General features: G+C 50.2%; 1 protein-coding gene across 2 annotated transcripts; it reads right to left on the reverse strand.

The window, feature by feature from the left end:
- Positions 1–639: 639 nt before the first annotated feature.
- LOC128274895 (box A-binding factor-like) lies at positions 640–23870 on the reverse strand. 2 transcript variants are annotated; one of them, XM_053013236.1, is made up of 8 exons: positions 23712–23870; positions 12147–13809; positions 6682–6895; positions 6447–6600; positions 3579–3673; positions 3066–3230; positions 2904–2976; positions 640–2103 (listed from the first exon to the last, which is right to left on the reverse strand). In XM_053013236.1, the coding sequence occupies exons 1-8, from the start codon at positions 23731–23733 to the stop codon at positions 1388–1390; spliced, it is 3102 nt and encodes a 1033-aa protein (XP_052869196.1). In that variant the 5' UTR covers positions 23734–23870; the 3' UTR covers positions 640–1387. The 2 variants fall into 2 exon arrangements, with proteins under 2 accessions (XP_052869196.1, XP_052869195.1); XM_053013235.1 differs by lacking the exon at positions 3579–3673 and adding an exon at positions 4442–4614.
- Between the last annotated feature and the right edge of the window lie 334 nt (positions 23871–24204).

The following is a 24204-nucleotide window of genomic DNA, read 5'->3' on the forward strand; positions in this document are numbered from 1 at the left end:
GTGCATTAAATCATCACTGTGCATGATACTTGGATCTATCACTATGATCGTGAATCAAAACAAGAGGCAAAGGAGTGGTGTGAACCTGGTTCTTCGGCTCCGAAACGAGTTCGTGTTGAGAAGACGCCCAACAAGGGGATAGCATCAGTTTTTTGGGAAGCGAATGAAATTTTGTTAGCGTATTACTTACAAACTGGTAAAACAATAAATTTCGAATATTGTTGTTACTTTTTGGACCTCTAGGAGAAAATTCGTGAAAAACATCCTCTTTCATCAGGGCAATGCACCGTGTCACAAGAGCCTTTTAAAAATGGCAAAAATCCATGAATTAAAGTTCAAATTGTTGGATTATCCACCGTATTTACTAGATTTGGCCCCTGGTGACTTCCATCTGTTTTGAAACCTAAACACATTATACGTGGAAAGCGTTTTTCATCAAACGATGACGTCATAATAGCTGGGGAAGCGTACTTTGAATGCGTTACAGTTTTTCACTTCAGGGATGGAATTTATAAATTGGAGCCTCCTTGCAACAAGTGTATTGATGTTCAGGAAGGCCATATTGAATAATAAAGTGCATTTCAAACTATAAAGTTGTGTTTTTCTGATCGAGGCAAAAAACTTATTGAACAACCTAGTACTGTTAACAGACATTTATTTATGGTACAAAATTTAAAATCTATCAAAGTCGGTGAACAAGTTTCAAAGTAATTCAATTTCTAGCAAAACCCGACACATCAGCTATCGCCGAGTTTCATGTGACGGGAGTCATGGGAGCATTGTTTTTCGATCTAACTTAAAATTTGGAACGATTGCGAAGTATCTATCCGAGGGCTCTAGTCTGCTGTACAAGTAAAGCCTCCAGGCACCAGCCTCCTGCACCAGGGCTCGAGATTCGATCACCTTAATCGGCGTACTATATTTACAGCTACTTATAAGCGCGCGCCTGCTAAAAAGCGATGTAGCCCCTTATTGCTACCTTAAGAGCTAGTGCCTCCTACCGGACAGGAGATCCGGTCTGATCTCCTACCTAGTGTCCTATCGGTGAAATATTTAGCACATCCCGTGATCAAGTGCCGCCGTCTTACGTGACACGGTGCAGTTTGCTACTTAAAACATCTCGAGTCTCTCGAACGCCAAGCAAGCACCCTTAGAGAGCGTAGTATCGCTAGCTCCGAAGTGTGGCTGGCCCGCACATTCGAGACGCTTAAAAAAATTGTGCTTTAAAAAAAATAAAGGTATCTCGTTGCTCAGCTACTCTTTAGATCTATGTCAGCAACGATTGTAGAGTCTTTTGCGTCATTCAGTTCATTTGGCATTTGGTAAGCGGTTCGATTCTGAGTGAGACGAAGCGAGATTCGTGGCGTAGCGCGGCCCGAGGGGCGCCCTATCTGGACATCGACACGACGGTGGGACGATTGATGTTGTGCTTGCTCTCGACCAAATCCTGCGCCGAGTGCGCCTGCTCGCCGTCGTCCTCCGCCACCGACGAGGGGCTGCGGCTCTGACTGTGCCCGCCACCGAGCCCGCCGAGGATGTGGTCGTGCTGCTGCTGGTATGCCCCGCCGCCGTAGTGGTTCCCGCCCATCGGCTCCATCTTGATCCCCGGCACGTCCGCCGGCAGCATCTCACTCCCTGGCATCTCGTAGTACATCTGGTCGGTGACCGGTGACTGTGGAGGGCTCTGGTGGTACTTGGGGCTCACCATTGTCGACCCGTTGCTTCCGGCGTGGCCCGTACCTCCGACGCCCCCCGATAGCGAGTAGCTGCCACCGTCCGGACTCAGCGGCGACTGATGGTGGTGGTGGGAAGACACCGCGTTCGATGGGCTACCACCGAACAGTGAGTTCATCGGCGACGGTGACGACATCATGTACACGCCGCCGCTACTGTTGTTCTTCGGCTGCACCGCTGCACCGTACTTGCCGCCGGTGGCCGCGTTCGACGGCGTGCTCGTGATCGGCGACGGAACCTGCTGTGTGTAGCATATTGGCGACAGGTGGCCATGGTGTGACGGCGACTGGTTGCTTCCCTCGCTCGATGGGGACGATCGGACGCTCTTGTCGTAGCTGGACGCCTCGCCAATGTGCACAATTTTCAGCTCTAAAAGGTAGGCACAAGCATCCGGATTAGTGAAATCATCTCAACTACAAGAGGCATCTCATTCGTAATTGAAATACAAAAAAAAGCTTTCGGAAATAACAAACACTATCGAATGTATGTTCTTTGCAGGATACAACAATGCTCTAAGTGCGCTCTTTCGCAATGAAGTAGATGGAACACGGCAACGAAAATTTGAACTTAAAAAACGCCCACTCGAAACCGGCTCGGCGCCTGACGGTATGCAATCCGCGATACACTTAGCTTGGACCGTTTTCGGTAAATTTATAGTAACTATTCTCTTTATGGTAAATAATTTATGGTTCTTGGTAGACAAAAAAATCAGTAAGAAAATTTTGTGCGAATTTAAATGATTTCGACTATTTAGGTATCATTGACACAATAAAAAAATATAACCAGTCTTAAGCTATTGTTTTGATTAATTTAGCGGAAATTGTTGGGTGGTTGGCATCATCTACGAGGTAGTTCTGGCTTGTGGATTACTGCACTATTTCACCAATAAGACTTGTTCCTTCTTGAATGATTTTATCTTTCGTTCGGTTTTGGCTAGCTGTCGAGTCAGCATGATCAGGAATTAATGTTGATTTCGACCTCATATAGCACAAAGTTTTAACTCCTCATAACGATACCAAAAATTCATCACTCCAGAGCAGCTTTTCTCACAATATAGGGAGGTTTCAAGCCGATAGTGAAAATACCATTCTTTTTCTAAATGGGCCTTAGTTAGGTGCGGAAAGATCGCGGACTAAATCGAATGACATGGACGAAAAGGAGTTTCTTACCTTCTGATTTCAGTTTGCTTTTGGTGGTGCTTCCGTCGCTGTTCTTACTTCCCTTCGGTTTCCGCTTGCGTGACTACGAGGACAACAATGCAAACGAGCGTTAGCGTTGGAGCGCAATACTTGTGACATCCCCAGCAACGGGGACCGAACCGGAGCAATTACCTGAATGTTATCTTTCTTCATGGCCAGCGGACGGTTGACGTTGTGTAGCTTGTAGTAGAGGCCACAGGCGTTGCATACCGGTTCACCGACCTGGTTGCGCCGCCACAGCGAGGTGTTCGTAGTGTTGCAGTTCGAACACTGCAGTCCCGTTCGCCGTGCCGAGCTCTGCAGATGTGGGCAATCAACGGACAACGGATTAGAAGTTTTCTGCGGGCATTAGTGTCTAAGGGTTTATACTAAGGGGGTAACTAGCCACTTAGTGAGGGAACATGCCGTTGGTTAGTGAGGGCTCCTGGGAAGCAAGCGGTGTGAGTGCAGGCATCAGACTACGGGACGTGGGACGGAAAAGGAAACAGACAGAGAAAGAGAGAGAGACAGACAGAAGGAGAGATAGAGAGAGAGGAAGGGGGCATGGGGCGAGTGGGTAAGCGGGATCGTTAGACGCAACCAAATGGAGGAGGGAGCTCTACGAGAAATCCGTTCCGAATCGTGTGTCGGGGAAGAAAAACCTACCATGCGCCGGCTTTGCTTTTCCTCGGTGGTGCGAGTGGTCAAGTTACTGTAGGCATAGTTGTTCTTATAGAGATCCCCGCCCTGTTCTGCGGCCACTGGAATTACAATTTTGGATATGGATATACTTGGATTAGTTCGCGATAACAACGAATTACAACGGTAACTGGTAATTGTAAGCAAGGAAACAAAACAAATCAACAGCAGCAGCAAACCACAATTTGCAATGCGTCCGCTCGAGTGCGCCAAACTAACTACTGGCCTGCGACGGGGGTGCGTACGAAACTCATGGCAGCAAGCCAACAAGTCAACAAGAACCCGGGGCCCCGAGAATGCAGATGCCCCAAACACTGGTTCGAGTTCAACAGAGAGAGTGAGAAAAGCTTGGCCGGGCGGGGTGGCTAACATGGCTTTGATCCCTGTTCGGATTCCCAAAACCCGGTGTTTCTAGACGTCATAGTCCAGACGGTCCTTCTTCCCACAATTGGAATGGATTTCTTTTCGCGAGCAACACGATCCCAGTTTGGATGTATGCAGAACAGAGGGGTGCAGATGGACATGGACGCGCACACACACACACACACATACAAATACATATGGCTTTTTTGCGTAAACACACTCGGTCACTAGGGGGTCCACTAGAATTAGTTGAAAGTCTTGAGTTGAGTCCACCGAGTTCCGGAACGGTACTCCAAGGTACTGATGGGGAGAGTTAGACATTAAAAAATGGAGGGACCAGGGAAGGACATAGAGAAAGAGAGGTGGAGAGAGGTAGCTTGTGGGAGGGCAGACTAGGGTCTAGGTAGGTAACGTAACGTAGAGAGAAAAAAATGGAGAAAGAAACGCTAGTTTACAGGTTCTTTTACCAAACGTCTTGGCTGTTTGACCAGGGGACGATTCATGCCGTTCATCTTGTGATAGAGTCCGCACGCGTTACACAAGTAGTGGCCCGTTCCGTCGCGACGCCAGAGGGGCGTGTGGATGGCCCCACAATTGACGCACTCTCGTCCCTCCGTGTACAGGTCCGCGTCGAGGCCCACTGGTTGAATTCAAAAGACGGTGTTGTTATTCGGTGTATGCGTGTGTGCGTGTTCAGAAATAGCGAATTTTCCAACAAACAGGAGAAAAAAAAAGAACAAGAAACACTAGGGCCGGGGGTCCCCGGGTGCGGGTGCCTCTGTGTGTGAGCGTGTGCTTTACTGGTATTAATTAGTTCCTGTGGATCCGATTTCCTGCTGCTGGTGGTTCCCGGAGACTTTCCCTACACCATTTGCATAAGACACCCGGACGGAGCGACAATGAGTGTGTCTTATGGTGCCTTGGTCATGGTTCGTTTCCGACCGTCCGTCCGTCCGTCCGTTGGTTGACAAACTGGCACCCGCGGTCATCGTGGTCTCCACCGGAAGGCGCTCGCCTCGATAAGCGCCAAACCCACGTTCCCCGTCGATTCCACATTCTGTCGGCAGCGATCGCCTTGAGACCTACCCACCCGCTTTCGTGCGCCACCAGGATCGTGCGGTGTCCGTGACGGAGAACTTCCGGTTCGTGGCACGCGGCGCGCTGTACCAGAAATTTATGTCCAAAGGTGTTCTTATGATCCACATAAAACAGAAAAAATCAGTAACCGCTCCGTGCTAGACCCGCATAGACCTAGCCCACGTACAGTCCCGCTCCGATGCTCCGATTCATCGAGAACCGCACCGGACGAGTGACAAAAAATCTCCCACTTCGCGACGATCGTGGATCGTGTGTTGGTTGTTCCGCGATCGTGGGGAGTGGAGTTTCTTCGTTTTGTGTTTCTGGGCGCACTATCAGCACACCCTCTGCCCACTGGGTCCTAGCCCGTCGCTGTACGCCGTACGTGCAGAATTCAGCAAATAGCTGTCTTGCCAACCCATCCAGGACAGGAGTAGGCCGTGTATTGTGTTCTTCGTGGCAAACAATGTTACGACCTGGCCACCAACCCGTACGACTTGCCGTTGTTGTTCCCTATCACCCGGTTGAGTGTTTGTTGGATATGGATATAAAAACACTGGCAGCTGTCTTTGTATTGTTGCATACTGTTTAGTAATTTGTTTTAATTTTGCCTTAGAGGAAATTTCCCTACGTAATGGAATTTATAAAATAAGGTCTAACTGGCGACCAGAGAAGCTATGTCTTATAGGTATGCTGATTTAATTGTAAGAATGCAAATTCCAAGATCAAGACTTCTTGCTCTTGATTTTGTAACCTGACTGGACTAACGCTGGCTTCAGCAGGAGTACTCCTGGCAAGGATCTGTCTGAAGAATACGTAAACTTTTCCCAAGACATCAGTAAATAAGTGGCTGCATCCTCGTGATGTTTTACGTGAGCTTTCAGTAACATCTACCACCTTCCCGCAAATGTAATACTCAAAAACGCGACGACAAACCGGACCAAAAACTGGCCCAAAACACCGAGACAAAACCCAACACTTCCGCCGCTGCCAAAAAGTCCAACAACACGTCAAATCCGCTATTACGTGATGATAGGAGATCGGGCCCAAATTCAGGTTCAGGCACTTATCACACGCATGCAAAAGCAACAACAACCCCAAAACCCCGCCATTGGTGGCCGTGTTATTGTTTGCTATCCACACAACGCACCGCAACAAACAAAAAGGCACACACACACAGGGTTCGCCATTCTCTCACAGTTCGCGCGATATGTGTGCGGGAAAAAGGCAAACGAAAACAACGAAAAGTGCAACAAAAATCGCACGTCCGCCGCTCCGGAGTTCCGCCGCTCCCAGTCGTCGGTGAAAACCTAGGTGACGTGGTGGAGACTTGCGTCACTTGCGTCACTCTCTAGACCTGTGGGGAATCGTTTCGGGGACGGAAGCGATACTTACTGGCTGTGAGCGAAGCCGCGGCCGGGAAGTGGGACGAGGCGGTCGTAGGGACGCTCGTTCGACCCCGATTGACCGTGGCCGGGGTGGTGGTGCTGGAGGTGGCCACGCTGTACGCGATGCTGTTGGTGTCGTACACCTGCGACCATGGTTCATTCTGTGGACGACGGATGACGGATGGCGGCGTTGAGAAAATCTCTGTTCCTGGGTCCTGGGTCAAGGCTGGATCGGGGCTTACCTGTTGGGCGTACGGTGCCGCCGAGATCGAGCTGTACGGGTTGCCCCGGGCCGTGCCGGCCCCGGAAGCGATTCGCTGGAACCCTGGCAGGGTGCCCTTCATGTAGTCGGCGTCGAGCCCACCGACGCCGCTCGTCCACAGGTGGGCCGCCTCCTGCGATGGGCTGCCGTTGAAGTACTGCATCGTCGAGAACGAGCAACGACCGTACGATGGGCTGCGGAGAGGGGAATGAAAGGGATGTTGGTCATTGCCTTGTGAGACCTGACTCCGAAATATGGACTATACTATAATAACTACCGGACCAGAACTTTTCATCTATCTTCCAGTTCTTGGGTGTAAAGAGACTAGCCAATCCGATAGGGTGATCCATCTAGTGTTTGGAATTTAATCTACCAATTGCTTTAATTTTAAAACGTTAAACTTCATTCTGGAAATTGTAGGCATTTAGTAAAAACTTTGACCTTTACAAAATGGGACACGCTGGCAAAATTGGGAAATATTTAAAACTTATGTACAATGTGGTGGCTGTATTTGGAATTCGGAAAACCCAAACCCTTTTAGTCTGGCGACATCATCGGCCCATTTTTCTTCGATAATGAAGAGGGAGCCGTTACTGTCGATGACGTCCGAGTCGACGGTACCGAGAAAAGTTGGCGCTGACTGGTTCTTCGGCGAAATTGAAGCTGAAGAAAACTTGGACAATATTTGGCTTCCAAGAGAGCGCGCTACGTGCCATACTGCGACAGCCACAATCGATACTATGAGCCCCATCTTGGCGGAATCCAAACACTAGATGGACACTCCTATATGACCATTCTTCTGACTGCTGGTTAAAATTGGTTTCATTGCATATCTGCTATCTCATGAGTGTGAGCTCTTTCACTTCGGTTACTAGTTTTCACATTTTGCCGTTTTCAATTTCTATCAAGTCTGGATCAAGTTTCTTAAAATCCCTAAACTTGGAAACACTTGAAATCAGGACCCGAAAATGTTGGCCCTGAAGATCTGGATTCGTTATGTCTAGAACCCTCAAAAGAAAGATCTATGACAGGGTATTGCAAACGGTCTCAAACTATAGTTGAAGATTCTCCTGCATCATTGACTTCCAGACACTTCTCTACTTCATCGTTGCTCCACTTATATTAGTAGCCAAGATATAGGCGGACTAAATCTCAAAAGACACCTCGAATACAGTTGTCATTGTGTGAAAAGAAGTGTTGGGCGTTTTTTCCCCTTAACTTGTTTCCTTGTTCGCACAAGATCCTGTTTGGCACCTTAACACAGACGTCTCCAGGATATCCAAAACTCCAGCAGGTCACTTACATTCGGTAGTTCATGGTGCTTGGCTATCACGATCACGTATCGAACTGTTCGCCGTCCGACTTCAGTCACTGCGGACTGCAAAGCTCACCGCCTCACTCAAGTCACACACAAAGCGTCTCAAACGAACTTGCTTGCACTTGCTTGCCCACACAGCGGGCTGTCCTTCGAGTGACCGTCAGGAGCACACCTATCGATGGCCACCGCTGGCGAACGAATATCGCGCCGCGACCCCGTGCCACTGAACAAAACTCGGTCCGGACCGAAACGCACCCGACCACCACACGGAGCACGCCACGCTAATGTTTTGCGATACGCGACGATGACGACGACCCGGGCAGCCGGGAGTGAGTGGTCAACTGTTGACTAATTTTCGCGCTCGTCGCTAGTCATCGCTGGTCGCTGCTCGCTGCTCCGATAAAGAGGCTTTCCCGCGCGGGCTGACCGTGACCGTCCGGCGCTAGCGTCTTTTTAAACGGTCCTCCAGGATCCTCGCGTTATCTCTCGACCACCCCCAAACGGCACGATATGCGACTGCGATTGGGTCCCTACGACTGTCTTTTTGAAGTCCCCGAAACTCTCCTTCGGTGTACCGTGCACGATATGGCACGGTTCACCGGTTGTTACACAAGAGGCACCCCCCAACGGAGAGCGAGACAGGGTCTCCTCTGGGCTCTTCTGACCCGGCCCCGGGACCAAATAGAGCAGAGAACAGCGCGCACAACAACAATAACAGCGCGGTCGCGAGTGGTTTACTAAAACAACGCGCGCGCGCTGCGACCGTTAAATAACTTCGCCCCAGCGAAGCCCTCTGCTGTCTTACTTAACCGATCGCGATCGCGGGCCACACGTGACTTTGGCGGTGAGTTCTGGAGCGGTGCTCTGGTGTAGCACCGAAAACGGTCCCTAGAATGGGCCGCGATCCGAGATCCATCCAAACGATCGAGCGCAAGCGCATTCTTGACTTTGCTGCTGGGGCAGTTGCAGTGTTTGGGAGGGGGTTGTGGGGGTGCACCTAACGATGACGCTCGCCCTCGGCGGCGTTACGTAATCGAACGAAACCGCCTGACGTCGCCCCGGAGTCGGAATCTGAAACAAATGCCACGAAAAGCACGATCATCCGGAGCGTGCCTCGAAGCCCCTGGTGGGGTTGAAGTTTGCTACTCACTTACACGTGTACCCTGGCACGCACACACACGCGAGGCCCTGTAGGGTCCGGAGGCACGTTTGTGTAGTGTTTCACCCCCCGGCCCCGGGGAATCCGTACCTTATACGGTGCAGTCGTTGTTTTCTCTATTCGGTCGCTCTAAAACAACCGAGCGAGCTTCGTGTGAAGATCCGGCGGTAAGTTGGGCAATGGGAACGGTTTTTGCGCTAGTAGTCGAAGCGTGGCAATGGCGTCGGCATCTGGAAAGGCGCATCGCATCGCAGACCAGCGTTTGGCGCGGATCTGATGATCTGACCGAGAGCTCCACGCTTGAGTCGATGCCAATTGGCACTAGCGACAGTTCAGTGTACACGTGGCCGAAAGTACCTCGATTCCACTGGAGATGAAGTCTCCAAAATACGTGGGATTACGACATATTTAGTTGGAAAATCCATACAAGTTGATGTTCGTGAGCTTCGCACATCTATAACTATGTGGACAACGGAGACTCGACCAGAAATCCTTGACGTGGCCTTGAATCCAACGGCAAACATTCAACTCCATTCAAAAGAGAATGTCCAAAAAAGGAAGACCAGACCAAAGGAGTCTCACAACCATAATCCTATGCCGATGGACCCTCTGGACAATCGTTCGCTAGCTTTGGAAAGTAACTGCGATTAATCACGATGCGGGAAAACAGCGTGGAAGCTGCTTGGGAGCCGTAAGCACGTAAGCATTTCTAGGCACTATGCCATCGACTTCGACGGGACAGTCTTGAAAAAACTCACGTGAGCCACGAAATGCCAAGAAACCACGTGCCACACACCATTTCACTCAAACCAGGGGCTCTCCAATGCTCCTGAATCCGATGGGTGGATTTCTATCCACGGTCCAGAGACCCGCCTGTGAAGATCAAACGGAAACACTCGGCCTTGGGTATGAAAATGGACCAAAAGTAACGTTTTCACACACATACAATTTGAGTCAATAGAGTTTCTTCAACAAAAAATGTTGTACTTTCTTTTGCTGGCTAAAGTTGACCTCCAGGACCCTACATAACTCATCCGGTAAGTAACACTCCCGTTGGTACGGACCTCGTAGCACGCGAATTATTAATAAACCACCAGATGGAGAGCCTTCGCTAGGTTCTTCACACTCCACAAAACACATTCGCCCCTGATAAGCTGGGACCCGAGGTGGTGCAACTCCCTTGGACATCACGACAGCATCGAGGTGCTCCGCCAAGAACGTACGCAAATTTGGCCACATGCACCTCGGTGTCGAGGTCGATCGTTGGATTATTTTGCAGGCGTTCGCTGACTTATCAACTGACCATTTTGGCAGCCAACGATTGATGTATTACCACAAACAACCGCTCACTACGTCGCCACGTTCGCAGGGACCAGTCCGGGACCTGTTGCTCAACAGCCTGCGCGAGTGATACGCCCGATGGTGGGGCAGGAGGGAAAAAACAGGACGCAACGTCCTGTGAAATCCCTGGTCCCTAGTGACCATCGCCCTGACAACGATCGGTCACCGCCGCCAAGGTCAGTCAATGTCTTGTGCGTCTTCGGGCTCCCGCAGCTCCCGCAGTCTGCAAATCGATCCCATGGACGCCCCACGTAATCTACAGTAGCCCATCCTAGAGCGCTGTCACTGCAATCAACTAACGGCCCCTCGATGCGGGTCCGTATCAGGAGCGTATCAGGTCAGAGAAGCGTGTAGAACTTTCACTTTTGCAATAGGCCAGATTCGATCGCCTAGAGCCCAGGCTGCACTGATACCGATTGACAAGAGCAACCGCTCGTAAACAATGTCCGATTCTACGATCGACGGACACACTATCCTGATGGAGCTGGGAATGCTCCACGAATGCGCCGTGATATTGCCTCAAAAGTAGTTTGATTAGAAGAATCTAAGAATCTAGCGACACCAAATGATACATGGGGCTGAACGGTTCCTAAAAGACTGACTCATAAATAGGCGCTAGCCTTGTTGCATTCATCGGTTTTTGCGTTCAATGGATAAAACACAATTACGTGGTTTACTTTCTACACTGCTTCCTTGTGGTAGAAACTACCGTTCTAGCGATGCGATGGCTTGAAAAGTGTTAAAAATCCACAAAACCTTTTTAATAATCGAGAAGTAAAGTTGCGTCGGTTATAGGGATATCTAAAGACACTATAAGGATATCAAAAGATTATGTTGCCTCTGTTCAAAATGGGGCTACATTTGCTCACTGTGGACCAAAAACCAAGAATGTGGTGAAGATTCTGAGCAATATTTGGCCATTCATTCATTCACTCCGGGATAAAAAAGATCGCCATCTGAGTGGAGAGCAATTGGTCTCATCCAAACCGCCATCGAAAGCACAACAATCGGCTGGAGCGGTTGTGGCCTCGGTACTTTGGGATGTGCATGGTGTAATATTCATCCAGTATCTTGAGAAGGGAAACTTCTTCAACAATGTACATTATATAGCATTATTGGAGCGTTTGAAGTCCAAAATTGCAAAGAAACACCTCGTCACAAATCAATCAAGACAACGGCAAAACTACGCGAATTGAGCTTCGAAGTGCTCCCACATGCACCGTATTCGCCAGATTTTACTCCCAGCGACTACTGAGAACCTTTTAGAAATGCTCACTGGTAAGAAACTTCGCTCGAATGAAGAACTTATCACAGAAACGGAGGCCTACCTTAAGGCAAACGATAAAGATCGTTCCACAAAAGATCGGTACTGAAATTCTGGAGCGTCGCGGGGCTCTCGATAGAGATGTCGTTGATAAATAAATCCATCTTTGAACAAACAAGGCACGTTTTCCTTCTCAAGCTCGGGACTTTTCAGCCCACGTGTTACACCAGCGATGGATCTTTCTGTGGTCACTGGGCCGAATCGAACGAACCGATCACTAGGAACCTTCACAAAATCTTCGCGAATCGCGCAAGGACCCCCGTGGGTCTGTACACTAACTCAAAGCAAGCAGTGGAGACTTACCCGCCAGGAAGGACACCGGCCTGGAGCGTATCGTAGAGCGCCGACATCCCGGCCGGATCACCACTGCCGGATCCGTTGCTCGCGGCGGCGGCGGCGGCCGAGTGCAGGATCGAGGTGCTACCGACCATCGCGCCCGGGTGCGCCAGGTGATCGCCGGACGACGTGGGCGACGACGTCATCGAGGGTGTTGGGGTGGTATGGCCGGCCAGCGCAGCCGATGCGGCGGCGGCGGCAGCGGCGGCGGTCGTTGCGGCCACCTGATGTTGATGATGCTGCTGCTGATGATGCTGCGAATGATGGGGATGCTGATGATGGTACATGGCGGCCGCCGACGACGAGGACGAAGCGGTATCGCTCGCCCGAGGCACGTTGATCAACTGGGTGAAGCTCTGCAGCCCACCATCGTACTCCTCATGCGAGTAGTCCGGACTGCGCGACTCACTGCTGGTGGTGTGCGTGTGGGCCCCGGCGTGATGGTTGTGGTGGTGGTGTTGCTGATGCTGCTGATGCTGCTGATGCTGGGCCGCGTGGTTGTAGTTGATGACGCTCTTGTCATTGTTGTTGTGATAAATGCTGGCGTACTCGAAATGGCTGGCGTGTTCCCCTGGCGGCTGTTGATGCTGTTGGTTGAGGTGGTGTTCCGCCACCGATCCACCACCGACCACCAGCGTCCCGTGCGGGGTGAGGTAGCTGTCCACGATCGAGCACTGCTCGTCCTTGAGCGTGTCGGCAATCATCTCGTCGATGCTGTGCTGCTGGGCCATCGCCTCTTGGTGATGCTGATGATGGTGCAAATGGTGGTGCAGGGAGGCCATCTCCTCTTCCCGCTGATGCTGGAGTACGGTCGTATCGCCCAGCTGAAGGCACCCGCCGCCGCCGCCGGCACCGTTCGGCGACGCGTACGAAGGATACATCGCGAGCAGACTGCCGCGCATTCCGGCCAGGAGCGCCGGATCGGGCCCACCGTCCGGTTCGCCGAGGTAGCGAGGGTGCGATGCGTGCGGTGGTGGTTGCGGCTGAGGCGGCTGCGGTGGCGGTGACAGGTCGCCCGGTCCGGGTGACGGGTTCAGGGCCTTGTCCACCACCGGCTTGTAGCTCAGGTCGCAAGGCCACACCGAGTGATGCTGCGGCGGATGATGCTGCTGCGGGTGATGGTGGTACGGGGTGACGGGTGAATGACCGTAGCTGGTGCTACTGTTGCTGCTGCTAATGACGGTGTGTAGCGTGGAGAAGCGTGGAGGTGAGCCGCTATCGCTGGCCAGCTGATCGCTGCCGCCGTACGGTGACAACTTCACGGCGCCGGCTCCCGATAACACCTTCGCGCAGGACGTTATCACCGAGGGGGTGTTGGTGAGGGCACCGGTACTCGTGGCCTGTTCACCTGTGTGCGTCGCCGCCCTTATCAGGCTCGGCTCGCCGATATCGTGCTCGGTCGGCTCGGCCACCGATAAACGCCGATCGCGTTCCTGGTCCACGGTTCCGAACGTGTCCGGGTGCTGCTGCTGCTGCTGCTGGCCGTCGATCGGTTGCGAAGAGTGGTGGCCGTTATCGTGACGCTGTTGTTGCTGCTGGCTGAGCTGATGTTGTGCACTGGTTTGCGGTGACACAACAACTGCCGACTTGTACGCCGACACGATCGCACCATAACTCGGCTCGGCACCGTCTGTTTTCCCGGTGAGGATCAGGCCCCGACGATCCGTACACCGGACGAGCAGAGAAAGAGAGAGAGAGATAGAGGGAGAGAAAGCATAATAAGTAGAGAACGAAAAGAAAGCGAGCGGCGATCGGTGATCGCTAGACTCCGATGCGCGCGCTAGAGTGGAACGGAACCGAAGCGAAGGAAAGAGAGGCAGGCACATTGGACATGGGCGGAAGTGTGAAAAAGAAAGCAAAAAGCACCCTTAGCAGTGTGAGTGGGAACAGGGCGAAAAAAAAACAAACAAACAAACAAACGGCCAGGCAAGCACATCCTGGCGCATCCGGGCAGCAGACCTTCGAGACCATAAATCAGACCCTAGAGGTCTGGAGTACAAGTGACCAGGACGGAAGGATCGTACCGTCCCGTGGCCACACAGAACACACCAAAATATTTCGCCTCAGTGACCGGAGCATGACAAACGCACTCGACACGCAACACGTTGACAGTAGTGTCCCGGGCAAGGGTCAGCATACCCCGATAAGCATGCTGCAACAGGACGCGACCGTGTAGATCGATCGCCGGAGGGGAAGGGTTGCTTACCCGAGGACGTGCTACCAACACAAGTTTGGGATGATTCAGTGCGCGTTTTCGATCACTCTTTCTAACACGAACACACAGAGAGAGAGAGAGAAACGTCAGTCATTCCGGTTGGCTCCGCCCCTTTATAATGGACGCCGTTCGATCGAATCGCGGAAATTAAGAAGGGCAATCTCGGTCACTCTCCATCTCTTTCGCGCGCACGCTTCGCACGAAATATTAATTCTCGGCTCTACTCTCCCATTCGATCCTCGAGGAGCGGAGCAATGGCGGCCGCCGCGGTTCGCATCGTGGGTGATTTGATGAAGCCCTCCCAGGACCCCGAATGAAGGATCCCCGCAACGAGGATTCGCTTGCAGGAACCGTTTGCGCAATCGCATCCAAAAGGTTATCGCCGTGCGCGCAACTTAATCCGTGACCGAGGAGGAATATTTTTGGACACCATCAATTTTCGGGACCGCGCTTTTACACCTCGCTGGACCTGAACCAGATAAGGTTTCCCATGCGCTTCTATTTATTTATTTATTACAAAAAAGAACAGTCAACGGGCAATGTAGGCTAAATGACAGTTGACAGTTGTAGAAATAAGATTAACTCCAAATACAATTGGCGAAACGAACGCAGAAGCCGGTAGCCGATATTTAAAGAGAAACACACACGAGTACACGAATGAAACAGTAACATGAATCAAACAGTTACTAAAAACACATGATAGCAAAAATCAATTCTAAATTCCAGGTTGGGTCGTCGTCTCAAACATCGGGCAGTTGAGAGTCAATACGGGAAGTCAAAGTCTTAAACTCATAAAAACCTTCGAGTTACTGGGCTGTTCATTAAGTTTTGCAATAACAGAAGTCGCTTCTGCCAACCTATTTTTTTGTTATATTGATACACTCTTCATACGAACGTATGTGAAGCCATTTTTACAAGCCATTAGGTATCGACGTGTCACAGTATTCGCTAAAAACGCTTTCGAACGCATCGTTCTTGACAATATTTAAAGCATTTTCGATAGAATAAAGTGGATATTGTGCATCAAATCATCACTATGGATGAGACTTGGGTCTCTCACCATGATCCTGAATCAAAAAAGAAGTTATAGAGTGATGTGAACCTGGTTCTTCGGGTCCGAAACGAGTTCTTGTGCAAAAATCGTCGAAAAATGACATCAGCTTTTGGGATCAGAAAGGAATTTTGCTACCGGATTACTTGCAAACTGTTTAAACCATTATTTTTTTTATTATTGTAACTTTTTAGACCAACTGGAAAGGAAAATTTGTGAAAAAAGACCCGATTTGAAGAAGAAAAACATCCTCTTTCATCAGGGCAACAAACCCTGTCGCAAGACCATTTTGAAAATGGCAAAAATGTTCGAATTGCTGGAGTATCCACCGTATTCACCAGATTTGGCTTCTAGAGACTTCCATCTGTTTCCAGACACACTAAACATCGTGCGCAGAAAGCGCTTTTCATCAAATGATGACGTCATAGCAGCTGTGGAAGCGTATTTTGAAGACCTTCCAGAAACTCACTTCAGGGACGGAATTCTTGAGTTGGAGTCTCGTTGGAACAAGTGTATCGATATTCAGGGAGACCATACTGCATAATAAAGTGTGTTTCAAACCATAAAAATGTGTCCTTCTTGTCGCACGTCAAAACTTAATTAACAACCTAATATACGAAAACCTTCGAGGTGTTCGGGCGTCGATTGGGAAACTGGCCGCTGGGGGTCTTCTATCGTTCGCGGGATCCCGCCGTGTTGCCGAAGGGCGCATTGGCAGCCCGTGAAGTGCGAGTCACTGAGCTCCTTCGGGTTGTTGGGGGAGCTTTCAACCCTTAAGAACCGGGTCAACTACCTTGTCAACTAGCGGAACGATAACTAGCAGTGCTAGCAGAAATGGAGTGCTTCTTGGGAACCGGTTGCGCTTTTAAACGGTGTGATTTGCATGCTCTAATTACATACATTATTGGGCACCACTCGGTGGCGACCGGCGGGGAATGTTGGAAGAAATTGTTGGTCGTGCCCCTGTGTGTCGCGTTTTCACCTATTCCTTCCTATCAGACCTTCAATTCGATGGGGAAAATTGAAACTAACGAACGAGTGCTTGAACGGTGGTGGCCCACAAGCGCGAAACAATATGCCCGGCCGAGTCACTAACCGAATGGCAGCGAGCCGAGGCCTACCTCCGGAGCATTGCGGGCTTCCTTATCGTAACGAGGAGCACCAGTAATTACACCCCCGATGAGAACCGACTGGCAGGCAGGGTTAAACGTTAACGGGGGCCCTAAGTTATGGGAACAAATTTTTCAATTCCACAACAAGCTCACCGAAACCGAACAATTTGTCGGTCACAGGTTGGCTGCACCAAGGCACGGCGGAGTGCAACCGGGATGTCCTACATTTAGGATGCAATTTATCAATGTAAATCCCACCGGAGAGCGGAATAAAAAAAAAGTCCGAACCGCACCGAGACGGAAAAAACACCAGACCAGATCAGCGACAAGGGTCCGGCAACGTTTTCACACCGTTCCACAGACACAACTTCTCAGCTTCTTCAACCACCCGGCGGCCGCTGGCTCAAATTTCACGCCGCGTTACACTAAACAACTGGCCCACGCGCGTGAATCCTGAATCCTTCATCCTTCGGGACTTTCTCCGGCGCGGTCGAAGGATGGCGATGGTCATAACTAACGAAATATTTACGAGCGAAATTTTTCGGCCCCACCACAGCAAGTGTTTCTTGTGTCCGCTTCTTGGGCGCTCGAGGATGCTCGAGGAAACAGCTCAGCTCATCCCGGGGTGCGTCGGAAAGATGCCGGCCTGTGGCGTTTAGGATGAGTGATTTATTCCCTCCGGGAAGTGATAACTTTCGGCCTGAATTAGGTTGTCCTCCGCCTAATGTCCTGGCTGGTTTCTCTCACCGAACTCCTTCGGACGCGGAGTTGAAGTGCACTTGTCGCAGTAGAACCGCCGCATAATTGGTCATAAAAGGCGATACGTAACAGCGGAACCTTTTTATCACCGTGTATCAGATACGGTAATAAGGAAGAGACCACGAACACACAAACTGAGTTTCAGTTACTTCTACGGGACGGTTGGAACCATATGTTTGGCAGTACCGTAAACTGTCACGTAGGACTTGGACTTTAATAGACGTGGAAGCAGTTCGAAAGTTCCGCTACAGTGAATATTCCGCTCAGCGCGTTAAATATTAGGTAACGCTGCAAACGCTCTGGCAGGCATAATTTACGACAGGACATAGGTCAAGACCAACGCGGCTGGTCTGACTGAAGCGCAACCTCGTTCTCGCATTGCACTACGGCTACGGCAACGGAGGCAATAAAAAAGTTCTTCCGTCACAACATTTTTAATAATATTTAAAAACGTTACTTCTGGCATAATTGTGTCGTTGTTACAATGGAGTAGTTCAAAGATTCGAAGACTTTGCCTGGTTGCAAGGCTGTTTTGGTGCGGTTTTCAAATGAAGATCATGTTTCTATTGGCATATGCCGTACTCTTTCCAATCTACCGACCAACGAATGGTTGAAGAGTTTCTTAAGGATTCAACAGTGATCATGGTCTAGGTACAAGTGCTATAAAACGTTACCCAAAGTAGCTGCCTCACCAGTCCTTTCTAATAAAAAAAAACAGAATGCGATGATCTTGTTGAAGATCTTCGCATCGTCTCATTATCAAAAGCCATAAACATCGCTCTGGCATCGAAAATGCAGTCCTTGAAGCGGTGTCCAGAAATCAATTCTAAGAGACCGCGTCAAAGTGATGCAAACAGACCAAGAAAAAAGATGCTTGAAAAAGGAAACCATACATTAGAACACTTTGCGAATATTGGGACCTCACCCAAAACTGCAAGTCTCTTTTGAGTACCCGATTTAAAATCGGTGTGCATCATCGTCCTAACGCTGATAGGCACATATTTTAGGCACTCTACGAACTCACAGATTCGCTTCAAAAATGCTGTTCTCACGCACGGCCCTCCATAAAACGAGCTGACTGAAAAAAGCGGAACAGAGTAATCAATGCCCATCGAACTCTTCTCGCCTCGTAATCAACATTATGGTGTGACAGCATAATTTAACTGGAAAAGAGTTACTGGCGATACCGCTGTCCCAAAGGAGCACCATTCAAAAACCTATCACGATAAGAGCACGCCAAGATTTATGGACCGTTGGGCAGAGTGTCAAACGCTGTAGGAAAAATCTGGTTCGAAACAATCCTTTGAGCTCGAAGAAAAAACAAATCACTAAGCATATTTCTTATCGCTAATCGAATGAATGGAGCATGTTTGAAGCGGTTCCTGGACGAAGCATGATGTTTCGGGGCTTATCTTCGAACACTCCCACCGAAAGATATGGGCCGTTATCGCGTGCGTCCTTCCTACGGCGCGGCGCTCGTGTAGGTGCCCGATGATTCATGCCGCACGAGGTACACAGTGGCGGTAAGGACACTCTCAGTTTTATCGTTCCAATCATCGTTCCTCAACGGGGTACACTTTTGTTTGCCAAACCGTATGACTCCGTATTGTTCTGTTATTTTCACACACCCGAATTGTGTTACTCACGCCTCACGTTTGTGGGTAGATTTTCTGACCGAACCGTCCCTCCTGCACGCGGCCAGAAAGGACGCTTCTGGTTAGTCATCTTTCATGCGTTTATTCTTTTCACTGAGATGCTGTAATCGACCAGTGATAGTGTTCGTCACGCCAAATGGGTGTCCAACATCCGAAGCCGCCATCTGGAGAGTGGATGTTGCAGCAAGGCCCAGCGAACCTTTTCTGGGGGCGTATACTGGCCGGCCCCAGGACACGTTGCGCCCCAGGCTAGGCGCCTGGTTTCGATCTTTCGTGCCGCTTGTGATTTAACATTTGCATACCGCACACGAGCGTCCGGAACTTCGCCACGCAGCCGCGCAGTCATATCATAGCCGGTCCGCTCCCGGTCCCGGTCGACCGGATGTCCGTCCGAGGCGGAGACGCAATATGCCGCATGCTGTGCCCGAGAATGTCCTCCGTATCGTATCGCTTCGAACGACCACCGCTGCGCCGCAGTGTCACATTCCTTCGCCCGGGATTCCTGTCGACGGAGGACGGCCCGCAAATGGCATGCGGAACCCAGCCGACGCCGACGCCGTCTATTTGAATAATCCGCAGAACGGATGTTTTGTCAACCGGACGCAGAAAGGGTTTACACATTCCTACGCCTACCGATACGGCCGGAGCCGGATGTACGATGATGGCTCGCAGATGACTTTCGGAGAGTGTAATAAATCACGCAAATGTCATGAGGTACTTAATATGCTCTTTTCCTGCTTCCGGAAGCAGAAGGTTATGCTTGATGTGGTTTCTTATTTTGATGCCGAAACTTTACACCCACATCCCGCAACACAATTAGTTGACTGTTCCTCTTACGTATTCTAGGTTACAAGAACCATCATAAGTTTGTACCTCAAAAGCGAAACTTTATTGTTTTCAAGAAATGGCTTAAGTTCTGTTACGGTTCACACAACTTTTTCGGCCACAAACATCACCTGCGAAATGTGAGACCTTTGAAGCGAACCGGTTCGCACTTGAACCGAAGAAGGGTCCTAGTGCTGTTGAAAAAAACCCTTGAGAGGAGTGTTTGTTTCTCAGCTTTGAAGAGGTCGCCGAGGCTTTACTTTCGCTTTTGAATTAGCCTCATCCACACGTGACACGTGTCACAACCTGAACGGGGATACAGCTTTCAGACTGATTCTTCCACGGCCTCGGTTTATTGCTTCATTCTATTTCCAGTTTGGTTACGGATCATACTCACGCATTAAAACAGGTCCAGCCGGATGGCGAATGGGAAGCGAAAAATATTTAAAATATCCTAAAAATGTACCTCACTTCCCGTTGCCGGGTCAGGAAATCCCTGGGACCGACAGTAAGCGGCGGGCAACCGTGTCCAATGCGCGTGCGCAACGCAACGAAACGGCCGACGAAGCGTAGACCGACAAAATGCAACGGGAAGTTAGTGGCCGGTAAAATGTGCATTACCGACTTCCTTTCCCGGTTCGTGCCAGGGTCGGCCAGGCCACTTCTTGCTATGCCAGTGTTTCTTCAATTTTATTACCGCCCGGTCGATTGGCATGTTCGTCCATCCAGCGGGATATACACACACACAGCTCAAATGCATCCTTGTTGTGGCTTTCGTGACGCAAACGAAGGAAGTGCGTAAAAAAACGCATCATAACGAATTTCTGACGTGCTGACAAATCGTCAACAAATTCGAATGTGGGCTCTACCTGCGCGCTGCCTCTACTGTGGCCCGTTGTGCCACTTATCCTGTGCAAAGAGTCCCGGTTTGTTTGTGGGGGAACTCCATTTAAGGTCAATATTTGTAGGTTTCGTCCATAAATTCGATTCCTCTATGGGCGCAGGCCGTAAACAAATTTTTGCTCGAAAGTGTCGCGTGGCGATTTAGAAAAATCAATAACAATAATGCAGCCAAAATAAACGGATCGACCAAAATTTAGCAGAAAATACCATCTTAGTCGGTGATCTTCGTTGTAAAACAACGTTGAACAACAGCAATGGACGGCGTTGAGTTGAAATGGTATTAATTTGCCATTTACAGGGATCTCTGGATGTAGTTTTTGAAAGTATTTTGTTACATTATCATTATTTAATGCATGCAGTACACGTTTTTATTGCTGCCAAAAACATTCATTTGTGGCATTGTACAGGGTGCGTAATCACGACAGGGGATATTTAAATGTTAGAAAACTCTGCCGTTTTTCAGTCAATTTGGCAAATGAACAAGATTTAGTTGGGGTATAAAATGCCACACAAAAAGACACAAAAAGCGGGCATTTTTCATTGTTTTTGGGGATTTTTTTTTGCATTTGACAACATTTTGGGCATAATAGCAGCAATTTCCGCTGTGATTTTGGCTTTCATTTCTTCAACGGTCTTCGGTTGGCTGGCATAATCCTTACTCTTCAAATAGCCCAACAGAAAGAAGTCAGAAGAAATTCGGCAACAATAAGCACGTACAGTTTTCACAGTTTTCACAGTTGAACGATTATTTTCAATGTACAGCGCTACAATTTCAGCCCGCTGTTTTGGAGTAAATTGATTCATGACTAAAACATCATAGACTAACGTTCCAAAATCTGGCTGATTTGTAAAAATCGACTGACAGGTGGTGGAGTTTTTCAACATTTAAGAGTTAAGATTAAGAGTTTCGTGTGTAAGAATCATGTAGAAATTTGCTAAACATGGTTTGGAAACGGTTAAAATTCCCCCAAAAAATCAAGCGCAAGTTTTCTTTCTAAAATAATGTAATAAACAAAATGGGTATCATTTGAGACCGAAAAACCTGGCCCATTTCGCCTTGACCATGACCCTTTACAATCTGAGCTTGAGGCCGATTAAAACAATGCGGTTGATCAGTGTTTTGAAGAAGATGTAAAATTTTAAAGTGAAACCACTCTATTGAGAAGGATGCGGTCCTAAATCGGACAATGCCTCAAAACCAGAAATTCAATAGAGATATCGTATTGTTTCACTCAAACTTAACATTAACTTAACGCTCATTCCTTGAACAAGAGCGAAATGATTTAAAGCGACTCTCAATGCGGCACTTTGATACCTTTTCACGTATCCCCGACACAGCCACATGTGTGTGGAATAGCAATAAATTAAAAGAAAAAAGGCTCCAATTTGTTAACGACGTCAACGAGTTGACTTGAAGAACAGTCAAATGGCTCTAATGTTCCGATGGTCGTAGTCATTCGGGGCCCTTTTGCTTGAGTCCGGTGCTTTGTTGTCCCGAGCCCGAGTTAAACTTGAATTTCCTGTTTAATAAATATTTCTCTAGCTTGCTTGCTGGCTACAAAATCCAGAGGCACAGAATGGAGTGCATTCATACGTCCCGGAAAACCCGGAACCGGAACCCACCCGAAGAGAGGAGCATCCGATAAACGCCCGCGTCGTGCGGAAGAAAGAGTCACTTCCTCATCAGCCATCGTCGGCGTCGTCATCGAATCCACGCTTTTGCCGTTGCAATTTGCCACTTTTTTAAACATAACATTTCGCAAGCGAAACATAAACTCGATCCCGTGCTGTGCGCAACACAGCAACCAACTAGCCGTCGTTATTCCACGGAACCCCGGGCTTAATGGTGTGGCCGGTGACTCCGACTCCGGTCCGGGATCACATTTGCGGCACAAAAAATGCACGGCAACGTTCGGTTTTCCACCCCTTTCCGGTGCGGAACGTTGAAGATGTTTGTTGGCCCTTTTTTTGTTTTCATTTGCGCGACCAGATGCCGCGACGGGTCGTTCGGTCGGTCGGTAATGCGCAACTGCAACGACCGCGCTGCCGGGTGACGCCATTGAGCCACCCATCGGTAGGTCGGTGCGTATTTTTGCGCCCTGCGCTGTGCGCGGCGCGAAACGGTAGCACACACATATGGGCACGGGAATGGCCGTGTCGGTCATCCGGCATTTTATGGCAGCCAGCCGGCCGACGACGCACGTCAGACGACGCTGTGAAGGCGTCGAGATGAAGGGCGACACCGCCACGGCGAGGCCGTCCTCGGGGTCCGTCGGAGAAGGCTTGCAACTGTTTTGAACTGTGGCGATTCGCTACGCCCAACGGAGCGTTTCCAATTCCGCACCAGGCCAATTCCGCATTCGCTCCACACGGGAACCCGCACTTCCTTGGCCACTTGGCCTATGAACACACACACACACCTGTGTGTTGTGTAAATACGCGCACTAAACTTGACGACAGCTCGCTTTGTCGCCCCGGACGGACCGACGCGGACCTGTGGGGATCACCCCTGGGGATCGCGGCTCACCTCACCGAATGACACACTCGCTCGTTACGCCACGGCAACCTTGTCTGGCGAACTGTCGTCCGCCGTCCAGCAGCACCCGAACCCGACAGACCCGGCGTTGTAACAAAAACCGAAACGGTGGCCGCCGCCGATATCGGCAGGCGAAGTACTTCGCGTCACCGGGCGGCTGATAGCTAATCAGCGGGTCGCGTGTCGTCTCAAGGTGCCGCATGTCTGGTGGCGCTATGTCTGGTGCGATCGATCAGGAAGCCGAGCCCGAGGAGTCGTGTCAGCTAGACGGCAGCAGCAACGTCACTGGTCACCGGTCACCGGTTGTGGGACTGCACGACTGCAACCCGATTGGTGATATCGCCCCGTTATCAGGGTCCGGCGCCCGCAATCGCCTCAGGAGTTCCCCGGTTCTTGCGGAACCCCGCGATCGTGAGGTGAGGTACGCGTCCGGTACGATCGATAACGGAACCACTACCACGCCGGAACTAACTTACCGAACGAATCCTTTTCCGGCATTCCTGCTGATCGGCGGGGACCCGAATCGGGTTCAGTTGGGTTTTATTTGGGAACAAAGAGCAACTGGAGAAGCAACTCCAAACCGTCCCGCACGTTGGTCCAAGAGCGCCCGGATACCGGAACCTAGTAGGGACACACACACACACCACGATATCGTTACCGATAAGAGTGTTTAAAACTAGCAGCACATAGCGCTAGTGACTCAAACGCTACACGGTACCGTTCGCCGACAAACGAAAGATCACTTAAACCTGTTGCACGTACTATGGTGAGCACTCTTCGAACCACACCGGGATCTACGCGGCACGGATCCGCGGAAGGAGTCGTCCGGACAAAGCGGCTTGCGTCGCAATCGTTCAATGCCGAACTGATCAACGCGCCGGCCACAGTTGCCCCCGGTGGTGGCGATGACGACGATCGACGACGACGACCAGCGCACAACGACTACCACGAATCGCTTGCCTGGCTGCG

The sequence above is a fragment of the Anopheles cruzii genome, chromosome 3 (genome assembly GCF_943734635.1).
Source record: "Anopheles cruzii chromosome 3, idAnoCruzAS_RS32_06, whole genome shotgun sequence".
Lineage (NCBI taxonomy): Eukaryota > Metazoa > Arthropoda > Insecta > Diptera > Culicidae > Anopheles > Anopheles cruzii.

What these genes read in the sequence shown, in the direction of transcription:
- LOC128274895 (XM_053013235.1), bottom strand. Translation starts at nt 23,733, where the DNA reads ATGCCGGAAAAGGATTCGTTCG. An exon ending in GCCGGAAAAGGATTCGTTCG is followed by an intron (nt 13,810 to 23,711) that starts GTAAGTTAGTTC and finishes CCGGGAAAACAG; the next exon opens with ACGGTGCCGAGCCGAGTTAT. An exon ending in TCAAACAGCCAAGACGTTTG is followed by an intron (nt 3,231 to 4,441) that starts GTAAAAGAACCT and finishes CCACATCTGCAG; the next exon opens with AGCTCGGCACGGCGAACGGG.